At 39.1% G+C, this 11,403-nt stretch overlaps 1 protein-coding gene across 1 annotated transcript; it reads left to right on the top strand.

Moving 5' to 3' along the window:
* The first annotated feature begins 1,604 nt into the window (after window positions 1–1,604).
* ccnq (cyclin Q) lies at window positions 1,605–10,484 on the top strand. Its single transcript, XM_088330643.1, has 5 exons — window positions 1,605–2,129; window positions 2,195–2,378; window positions 5,808–5,940; window positions 7,975–8,193; window positions 9,681–10,484. Exons 1-5 carry the CDS (start codon window positions 1,997–1,999, stop codon window positions 9,768–9,770), a joined length of 759 nt encoding a protein of 252 aa, XP_088186769.1. The 5' UTR covers window positions 1,605–1,996; the 3' UTR covers window positions 9,771–10,484.
* The last annotated feature ends 919 nt before the right edge of the window (window positions 10,485–11,403 follow it).

Genomic DNA, 11,403 nt, shown 5'->3' with positions numbered 1-11,403 from the left:
ATGAGCGTTTCTTTCTGTACAAGATCAAAGCTAGAAAAATCCCTAGTGAAAAGGTACTTTTGTGAACAATGGAGTACCAGAGGAAACATTATGTGCTGAAAGGCTGGCATCTGGGCAGCACGGCGGCGCAGTGGTTAGCGCATGTGCGGCACAGTTCATGTCATGGGAACCTCCTGTGTGGGTTCAAATCCAGCTCCAGACTTCCTGTGCGGAGTTTGTATGTTCTCCCCGTGCTTGCGTGGGTTTCCTCCGGGCTCTCCGGTTTCCTCCCACATTCCGAAAAACATGCATTTCAGGTCAATTGGCCGGTCCAAATTGTCCCTAGGTGTGAATGAGCGAGTGAGTTGTCTGTCCCCGTGTGCCCTGCGATTGGCTGGCAACCAGTTCAGGGTGTCCCCTGCCCTCTGCCCGATGATTGCTGGGATGGGCTCCAGCACCCCCGCGACCCTACTGAGGATAAGCGGTGCAGCTAATGAGATGAGATGAGATGAGGCTGGCATCTTAAAAGGAATTGTATTCATATCAAAGTTTTAGACCAAAAAGGAAGTAACTACCACCTAACTGACAATAGATGGAGAGGGATAACTTTCTAAATTATAAAAGTACAAAGAAATGTATTATAAATCCAACTGATCTTCTAAGTATATCAATTTTGAAAATCCAAAAAGTTGAGCTCCATAACTTTGTAAAGATAAGATAATCCTTTATTCGTCCCACAAAAGGGAAATTTATTTTGTTACAACAATTATAGAATGAATAATGAAGGCACAGTGTGTATTATTTGGCCTCTTCGAGTGGTGAAAAAAACATAACTAAAATATTTATATAGTTTTTTGAATAATAAGCAAAAATCAACGTGCATTTTTTAAAATACTCAAAGATCAAAAAAATTACATTTACTTTACATAACATAAGTCTCACTTAGAAGGAGCTGACACAACTTGTTACTAATTAGCGCAAAGGACACCCAGTTTAAAATGCATTCCTAAAATATCAACTGGTGTTATTACATGGTTGTTACTATGTTATTACCAGGTTAATGATTGGAAGTAGGGTTAAATAAACTCAGTCAACTACTTAGTAAAATATTTGAAAATCACAATGACCCACGTTGGAAACCCCTGTACTACACAAATACTGCGACTAATGATTAAATATTACACAGTGTCCCTTCAACAACTGCTTTCTACTCATTACAGGTTCTGTTTTTCCGAAATACAATAGAAAAATAATTGAGTTTGTGAACTACAGTGGGACCTCGCTACTTCGCGGTTCGACGTTCGCAGGTTCAGAGCTTCGCGGGTCTAAAATAAAATAATGATAAAATAAATGAATTTAAAAAAAATATATATATTTTTTTAAAGCATTTTTGAAGGGGCGTCGCTACTTCGTGGTTCCACGTTCGCGGGTTCAGAGCTTCGCAGGTCTAAAAAATAATAATAATAAAATAAAATAATTTTAAAAAGAATAATAATTCAAGCATTTTTGAAGGGGCGTCGCTACTTCGCGGATTTTCACTTTTAGCGGGTGGTTTTGGTCCCCATTGACCGCGAGAACAGAGGGATTACTTTATTCGTCAACCGAATGTGTAGTTATTTGGCGCCACTTGATGACGTAATAGCAACGAGGGTGAGCGATAGCCATAATAGTTTTTTTTTTGTATTTATAAATAAACCCATAAAGTAAGCATTTTCATATCGATTACAAAATAAAGGAGTGCACGAACGATTCCAAATTCATACATTGTTCATCCCAAGGTTTCATGGCGTTTCCGTTCGGCAGCCAAGACATTTGACCGGAAACACTATCATTAACTTCCTGTAGCCGCTAGCAATAGCATCATTTAAGCATGTCCAAGAAGGCAGCCATACCAAGCGTTAGCTTTAAAAGTTGACATTTTATTTAGGTAACCCAAGCCACCGTTTGTGTGACGGACTCATAAGTTATTTATCATTTGGTAGCAGTTAGTTGCATACGAGCTAATGTCCCAGAAAACATGGAAGCGGGTCCGTCCACACGCCTTCCTATTGCCCGGGATCATCTTCAATCTTCTAGCGCTTCCGATCAGGCAGACATTTCTCGGGACACCAAAACACACTTTCGTGTATGTCGCTTCATAATGGAAGCAGGTGAGAAGCCACTCGTCCCTTACAACGATTCACTTCATTATAATAAATGTTATTCTCTTGCTCAGGAATAAAGCTAGGCATGCGCTCTGTGCCTGTTGCAACAGCGTGTGTGTTGTACCACAACTTCTTCAATCGTGTTAGTCCAAGTGTGTACGAGCCATACCTGGTGGCTATGAGCTGCATGTACCTGGCAGGTAAAGTGGAGGAGCAGCACTTGAGGACGCGTGACATTATCAACGTAAGCCACAGGTAAACCGCTTACTGAGGTGATGCTGCATGTAGTGATGGCAAAATGAAGCCCCATAAAGCTGTGAAACACTGCAGGGAAATGGTTCACTCACACGCCTACAAATGAATCATTTCCTCTATCATGCCATCATGTTGACAGAATGATTTATAACATGCTTGGTGCATGCAATAAAATAATTAGGTGTATATCATTCTTTGAATACTTATAATATATACACAGACTGTGCCTACTTACGAATTAGATCGTTTGTCAAGTCATGTTTATTTGTATAGCCCTTAATCACAAAGCGTCTCAAAGGGCTGCACAGACTTAAGATTGTTGCAAACCACAGTCCATAATGACACCATCCCCTGATCTAAAACCTACAAGGGCAAGGAAAAACTCAAAAACCTCAACATGAGGAAAATGAAGAAACATAGAGAAGGGACTGCACATGAAGGTCAATCCCTTTTCCAGAATGACCTGGCTGCAACGGATGTTGCAATAACAAATAATACACAGATATTGTCAACATAAAATATAGGTTATTCATATGCTGTAGAATAGAAGTGGGTTTTAAGCTTATATTTAAACATTTCCACTGAGGTTGCAGATCGAATCTCAGGTGGAAGAGCTTTCCACAGCCCCGGGGCTCGAATGGAGAACACTCTCGAACCTTCAGATTTCTTCTTCGCTCTTGGGATCACTAGTAGACCAGCATTTTCACAAAGAGTCTCAAAGGGCTGCACAGACTATTGCAAACTACAGACTATTATTACACCATCTGATCCAAAATCTAACTTGCAGCAATGTCTGGATATTTTCCAGCATCCCGAAAAAAATGATCGTATCTACTCGTTTTTTGTAAGTCGAATGGTCGTAAGTAGGGGAGCGTATGTATGTATGTATTAAGATTGTTTCAACATGGATTATTCTGTGTTACTTTGTCTATTTTTGTGCTTATGCAAAAATTGAAAATGTGAAATAAGGAGGTAAAATAAAGTGCTTAATCATTTTTATTTAATTCAAGGGTTTTTTCCCCCAAAGTTTTTGGACTCAGACAAAGTTAAAAGGGATCCACAGTGTTACTTTGCCGCTTTTATTTCAAGCTACACCCAAACCTTGGGAATCATTTTCTGATCAGTCTCGTTGTACACCAGCTTCACAGGAATTGAATCGTCACTGTTTACGTCATTAACACACACCTCGACTCACCCACTTATCTAAATTACTCTGCGCTTGCTTCAGGGATTCGAACCCAGGAGCACATCTGCATTTGATCTGCATTTTTTTTATAGCGCTTTCCAAGTCAAGACTTCCCATAGCGCTTTACAGTGTGCTTCACATTTCCCAATAGCGGCCTTGTATTGCAGCCATGTAAGACGCTAACCTGCTTATTGGGGGTATTAAGGGTTCAGTGTCTTACCCAAGAACTCTTCGACATGTAACACGGACAAGCCGGGATTCGAACTGGGATCCCAAGACGAGCGCTCTACCTCCTGAGCTACTGCCGCCCTTACTAGCTGAATGTTTATCATTGCGGCCTCAATCAGTACTTGTATTTCTCGGATGCGGTAAAATAAACTCTTCTTTTTAATCTTTCTTGGGGTTTGGGTTGGCGTTTGGACTCTACTACCTCATGTACGATCTCTTTTCTTAATTTTCCTCATGTTTAGGTTTTAAAACCTGAAACCTGAATCTGAATCTACTATAAGCAGGCCTTCTCTCATAATTTTCATGCTACACTGACAAATTGGAGGGAAAAAACCCTGCGGAGGCAAGCATGACGTCTCTCTCAAGCACCCTTCCAGACCCGAGTCCTCAAACCTTTGTGTTCTGCCCGAAACAGTTCTGATACAAATAAGATAAAGGCAGTTAGGTGCAGTGGAAAATGAGTTCTTTGAACTTAGTTGGGTCTTGTTAACACTAAGTTATTAAAGTACATATTTAGCTTTCAACTTTTTAAGAAGACCTCAAACGACGCACCCGACTTTAAACATAGTATAATAAAATCCATAAACAGCACAGTTCTGTCAGAATGATTTGGGCCTCCAAGGTTGTTATTGCATTCAAAAGTACTTTTTACATCATTTCAGTTACTACCTTAAGACCCGGAATATGTGTTGGGGAGGCAGCGTCAAGAAGAAGGATGCCTCTCGTCTCAATAAACTGGCTAGGAAAGCGAGCTCTGTTGTGGGCAAAGAGCTGGACAGCCTAACAACAGTAGCTGAGAGACAGGCACTGAAAAAGCTGAGGTCAATCATGGACAATCCATCGCATCCGCTTCACAGCATTATCTCCGGACAGAAGAGCAGTTTCAGTGACAGACTGCTGTCACTGTCTTGTACTACGGACAGACTGAAGAGATCTTTTCTTCCTCATGCCATGAGGCTCTTTAACTCCACCTGGCAGAGTAAAGGCCCACATTAAACCACACCACCTACATTGAATATTACCGAATCTTACTGCATTATGTATTCTGTGTAGCACTATTTAGTTACTCTATATAACATGCTAAAGTGGGCATTTGCACGTCACACTGGGTATTTGTATATTGTATTCTTTTGGCTTTATTATTGTATTGTTCTCAGCTCAGGGATGCTGCTGGAAATGTGAATTTCCCTTAGGGGATGAATAAAGTATCTATCTATCTATCTATCTTACTTTCGTTTTAATTCCATGCGCCTTATAGTGCAGTGCACCGTATATAGGAAAGAAATATGACAAAAGACTGCAAAAATATTTTGGGGGGGTGCATTATAGTGCGGAAACTATTGTACTTATGTTTATTGATGTGGATTGTGTATTGTCTGTTGATACCCTTGCAACGTCCATTTCAGCCTGGTAATCCTGAGAGGGTGTTACCTCATGTACGATCTCTTTTCTTAATTTTCCTCATGTTTAGGTTTTTAAACCTTTAGGTTTCCTTGCCCTCATGTATAGTGCCGTGAAAAAGTATTTGCCCCCTTCCTGAATTATGCGGTGTTGTTTTTTTGTGCAAATTTTTCACTCAGAAAGGTTTCAGATCATCAAACCAATTTCAATATCACACAGAGACAACCCAAGGAAACCGATGACCGAATTTCCTTGAGTTGTCTTTGTGATGCATTCAAATTTGTTTTACGATTTGAAACTTATGGAGTAAAAAATACGCAAAAAAACACAGAAATCGGGAAGGGGGGCAAATACTTTTTCACAGCACCGTAGGTTTCAGATCAGAGGATTTTGTAATGGTCTGTGCACTCTTTTGTGATTAAATACAAATATATTTAACTTGATTTGAATGGGTTGGTATCAAATTGGCAACTTCAGTTCCACCATTTTAAAGGAAATTAAAAAATGGATAAAATAAACATCTTACCGTAGTGGGAGGTTTATCTTGTAGCTTGTTTCATCTGAATTGTTTTCTAGTTTCTTCCCTCTATAACACTGTACTCTATTTCCCCCAGGTACTTCAACAGAGGCAGCCTCCCTTTAGAATGTGACAAGGAATTCTGGGACCTCAGGGACAGCGTGGTGCAGTGCGAGCTACTCATTCTCCGACAGCTTAATTTCCAGGTCTCATTTGAACACCCACACAAGGTGTGTCTGCACATGCATTTATGCTTGATGAAGCGATCATTTCCCCTTTGACATTGTGATATTCATAATCTCATCCAAATCAGGGTTAGTATATGTGCCTGAAATCCGGGAAAATGCTTGAATTTTAAGGTTCTGTTTTCAAGGTCAGGAAAATGCATGGATTTTGGGCACTTGAAATTCTTGCCATGGTTATTGGCAGTCTAACTCAAAAACTACGCACTAAACAAAAAACAAAACAAAAATGATAATGTCTTTCTAAAAATGACGCTGACGCAGAAGCTGCTATTTCAGTGCTTTGTATGGGGTTGTCATGTGAAGTGTCATCGCCTCCTACAGGTGCATTAGTAAAGGTACACAAGAATAGGTAACTCGCACCAAGCTGCGGAAAAATACAAACCATGGTTAAAATGTTGAACAAATCCACGCACAGCATGCTGCAAAGTGTGCACAAAAGAGGTTGAATTTTTTACAAGGGGAGAATCAGCAATTTCCAGTCATATGAAACCGAACTTGCGGTTTTCTATATTCTACACCTAAACAGGGCACTATGAAATGTGTATTAGTGCAAGGATTATGTATCCATTATTAAGGGACTTGTAATAAAATACAGGTGGTGTTTCCCAGTGGTAAATTATATTGGAAAGAACTTCATGCAACTAAAAAATATAAGTACACTGTAACATATTACTGTCTTCTTTTACCCAACATCTATACGGGGAGAGATTTGCCTCAAAAATATTTACGGTTGACTTGTATTGTTAAGATCTACAAATATCAGTGTTCATTTTACCTCTGAAAAGTGATGGGTCCCGGGGACTCGCATGCTCAAAAATCTATGGGTCCCAGCAGAGAGAAAATTTTGTGTTATTCAGGTTGAAATTGTAAATCGGCGACAAATATATAATATAAATCTATATATTCATTCAGTTTTAATTATCACAGTTAATTGGTAATACAAAGCAGTTATCACTTCAGATTTTTCAGTTCTCAATATTGTACATTATACAAAATAATATTGCTGAAATATTATATATTCATGCAGTTTTAATCATCACAGTTAATTGGTAATACAAAGCAAGTTATCACTTGTGATTTTTCAGTTCATATATTCTCCGTGGTTTGCTGTCCCGCCACAGTTGTAATCCATTATCATCCTCCTCATAGCGTAACCAGGAATATAATTTAGTCCATTTTGGCAGAAAATTCCTTTTCTTGCCAGGAGTATTCTTTTGTTTTTCTTTCGTCGAATCGTTCGCTTCAACACACGTGTTTACCTTGCCTCTGCGATCTTCCGAAGAAATTCTCTGCCGTTTTTTTTTGTGACGGAATTATTGCCGTTGTTATCACTTTCTGCATTATGTTTCGACTTATTACCGGCACTGAAGAAATTACCAATTTTGTGTTGATTTTCACCTTCCCTCGACGACAACCACCACAACAATGACGTAATCTCGAAGCAACGAGATCTCGTTTGCCGAGATCGGCGTGCAGACGAAAACTCGAACCGCGAGACCAAAACAACAATGGCGGATCTGCCTGACGAAAAGTTTGGAGTGCGTTAAATCTTTGTTAATAAAAAAAAAGGAATCGGGGAATAATGACAATTTTGTGTCAAAAAAAGTTGCGGGGACGCACGTTGATTTGACGCTATGCGTCCACAGCAAAAATGATGCGTCTAGGACGCAGGGACGCAGGCAAACGAGAACACCTGCAATATATTCGTGATTTACCCAAGATCTAAAAGTTATATGTCTCGATAATTGCACACGCAAGATAAGAAATAGCATATATATTTGTGGCTCTGGAAAATACATGATTCAAGCCAAACGTTTTCTCTTTCATAGTGATTGCAAAACTTGAAAGTTTGCCTTGAAAGTGCTTAAAAAGTGCTATAATTGAAAACCCTGCCTAATGGCATCGTACGCAATGTTATCATTTAAAGCTCTGACTTCCAACCCCCTCAAATCCCTTTAATGCTTTATCGACAGGAGTTCTGAAAATAATGTGCTGTATTCTTTTTGGCCCTCTCTTTAGTATCTTCTCCACTATCTGATGTCTGTAAAAGCACTGGTGAACCGCCACGCTTGGTCTCGATGCCCTGTTGCTGAGACTTCTTGGGCATTGCTTAGAGACTGCTACCACGGCTCCATGTGCGTGCGCCACTCGTCCCAACACATCGCTATAGCAACACTGTATTTGGCGCTCAACAGTTATGGGGTGGAGATCCCTGTTGGGGAGAAATTGTGGTGGCAGGTAATGTATTGTTTTTTTAATTGTTTTTTTGGGGGGTTTCTAAGCTTCATTCCAATTCTTAAATTTATATTTTAGTAAGGTAATTTCTGACATGGTTTTGTTATACCGCAATAAAATTTAGAATTGGAATTGTCATTATTGTCATTGATAACAACGTAGTGAATATTGTTTGCGACACGATAAGACATGGCACTCCAGACTTAATATTTGATAAAGACGACATGAATGTCAGGATACATAGGCAAACATATTTACAAGTTAGTGCTTGGAGACTGGCCCAAGTTGGAATAAGAGTGCACTGAAAAGTAATGCAATAACATTTACTATAAACAACATCCCCCCATAAATGTTGATAAATAAGATATGAAAACCAATAATTTTTAATACATAGGCAAGATGTATATTTCTTCAGTCTTGCATGATCATTTATGGTGGTGATGGCCCTGGGTAATTAACTGTGTTTTAGCCCGTTAGTCGTTGTTTTAAGGGACATGTAGCACTTTTGATAGGGTAACAGGTCAAAGAGGTGGTGATAACATTGTTATAAAACGACTTACTGTAATGTTGCTGCAATACTAAAAAAACAACATGTAGTTAGCATTCTCCTTTGGTGGCATAAAAGAAATCTTTGGATTGAGTTTCAATTACGCTTTTTTTTCAAATGGCATGTTTTCCCTGGCATAGTTTCATCTTATTTTTATATTTCAGATTCGATCTGCAACCTCAGTGGAACTGTTTAAATCTAGGCTTAAAACACACTTCTATTCTATAGCATTTAAATAACCTATATTTTTGAGTTTCTCCTTGCCCTCGTGTAGGTTTTAGATCAGGGGATGGTGTTATAATAGTCTGTGGTTTACTCTTTGTGATTAAGGGCTATACAAATAAACAGGACTTGTCTTGACTTAGTCAGTAGTCTTTTTTTACCTTTTATAGGCCCAAGAATTCATTTAACAATTAAAAGTATTATATACTAATTTATTTATTACCAATACTTAGTCTTTTACGGACTGTTTAGTCTATCTTAATTCAGAACACACTACATGGTGGCAACCCGTGAAGCAGCAGGACCGTGAAAGATCAACCGTGTTATTGCAAGGATTACTCTACAGGATTGGTAGAATGATCGTTACTAACCATCTCGGTTACTTTTGGAATATATCATAGGTGTCCCTAATAAATTTAGCAAGAACAAATGCACATTTTGAAGATGAGATGATTTCCCAACTACATCTGGAGCTCTCCAATCAGTTTTCAAAGTCTTCATCCTGTTGTATTAAATGGATTTAAAACGGTTCTATTTTCAAGCAAGTTGACTAATCAAGTCTCTTTTGTTGGAACCTGCTTTGCGCAGCGCTCTATTTAAATGCAAATGTTGAAGGGGAAGAAGAAAGGATAAAAAGCTGAGATCCGTCATGCTCCTCGCTTCAGCAAAGCAAGAAATCGATCTATCTTTTATGACCAGGTATGTGCCCGCATGTGTGCAGGTGCTTTGTGAGGGCGTGACCAAAGCGGATATCGACGCGGTGATCTCTGACCTTCTCCAACTCTATGACATGGAGGCCAAGTGCATCTGAGGACACCGCCAGCAGACCTGTTGTCGTCGCAGCCGTGCGTGTATAATTGCCAGTGCGTCATTTTTGTGGGTAACTTGTTTGCTCCTTCATGCACGCCTGAGGGAATTTGCACAGGAGAACGAGCCGTAAGCAAAACACAAACTGCACTACCGAGGTTTAACACCGTGGGGAGACAATTGTTCCTTTCCTGGTTGCAGAAGTTTCGGTTAAATGAGCTTCATTTTACGCCTGAGATTGAGGACTATATTATTGATGCTGCGTGCTATGGATGTAAGTCATTAACACCATTCTCATTGTAACACAAGTCTTTGTTATCTAATTCCCTAGAAGCTCAACTACTGTGTTGATATGTGAGTTACTTTCTACATTTCCATTTTTTTTTCTGTTCCCAGAACGGTACAGTATTTTCCTGACCACGAGCATTTACTTTTTTCCTAGGTTTTGAACTGTGGTCTTATCCAAAGATGCAGCTATTCTGTGTATTTTTCTTCCACCGCTAGAGGGCCCTCTCCCTAATTTTAACAGGGGGTGGGCAAATCCTTTTATCTAGAGCAGAGCTCCCCAAACCTTTTCCTTTGAGGGCCACATCACTTTTCTCTGTAACCGTAAGAGCCTGGCAATTGCAGAAGTGCATTATGTAAAAATGTATTGTTTACAGAAAGTCATAAATCACCCTTCTGGATTTTTCACAGAATAAAAGTCAGAAAATGTCAAGTCATGTTTATTTGTATAGCCCTTAATCATAAAGAGTCTCAAAAGGCTGGACAGACCACAGACTATTATGACACCATCCCCTGATTTAAAACCTACATGGGGGCAAATAATACACAGATACTGTCAACAAATAACACTGTGAATTAAATATTACCTAAAAACTCAAGAGTTTTTCACATACAAAAACTTTTTGTTGTGCCGGTCTTAGTTTAGTTTTGTAGTCAAAGCACCGGTGGTATAGATAAATTACAAAAAGGCAGTAGATTTTATCTTACTATATTTTTAGCCATGTTACCAGAGATGTTTATTCCGTTGTGCGTTTCACATGTTACAATGACAATAAATTCTATTCTAATTATTGTAAGTGACAAATGTATATGTGACATGTGAAATGCACAACAGAATTAACATCCGCCTCTGGTACCGTGATTAAAGATACTGTGATAATGCGATAAAACACAATGCTCTCTGGTGTTGTTCATCGGGCCAGAGCGAATGTGGAATCGGGCCATGGTTTGGGTGCAGTTGATCGAGAGCTCCATTTGTGTTTTGGGTTTTTCTGCTCCAATATACAGGTCCTTCCCAAAAAATAGTGATAATGTGATAAAGTTCATTGTTTTCTGTAATGTACTGATAAACATTAGACTTTCATATATTTTTGATCCATTACACACAACTGAAGTAGTTTATGGATGAAATGAAGTAGTTCATTTTAGTGTTTTAATGATTAGTAAGGAAAACCCAAAAATCCCCATCTCAAATAATATTTCATCTGACTAATAAAAAGTGTTTTTAATAAAATAAAAGTTATTCGACCATCGAATAATTATGTTCAGCTATGCAGGTTCATCTGGAGGGACGAAAGCATAACCAATTTGGGTGCCGAGGTGCTTGTTTGGGTGTTTTGGTTGGCCATGGT

The sequence above is a fragment of the Urocampus carinirostris genome, chromosome 3, assembly GCF_059441175.1.
Source record: "Urocampus carinirostris isolate Australia breed hairy pipefish chromosome 3, RoL_Ucar_1.0, whole genome shotgun sequence".
NCBI lineage: Eukaryota > Metazoa > Chordata > Actinopteri > Syngnathiformes > Syngnathidae > Urocampus > Urocampus carinirostris.
This window is presented reverse-complemented; position numbering and strand designations above follow the sequence as displayed.

Coding starts and splice junctions, on each gene's coding strand:
- ccnq (XM_088330643.1), top strand. CDS start 1,997: ATGGAAGCGGGTCCGTCCACACGCCTTCCTATTGCCCGGGATCATCTT. Junction 2,379..5,807: donor ATTATCAACGTAAGCCACAG/GTAAACCGCTTA, acceptor TATTTCCCCCAG/GTACTTCAACAGAGGCAGCC. Junction 5,941..7,974: donor CATTTGAACACCCACACAAG/GTGTGTCTGCAC, acceptor CCCTCTCTTTAG/TATCTTCTCCACTATCTGAT.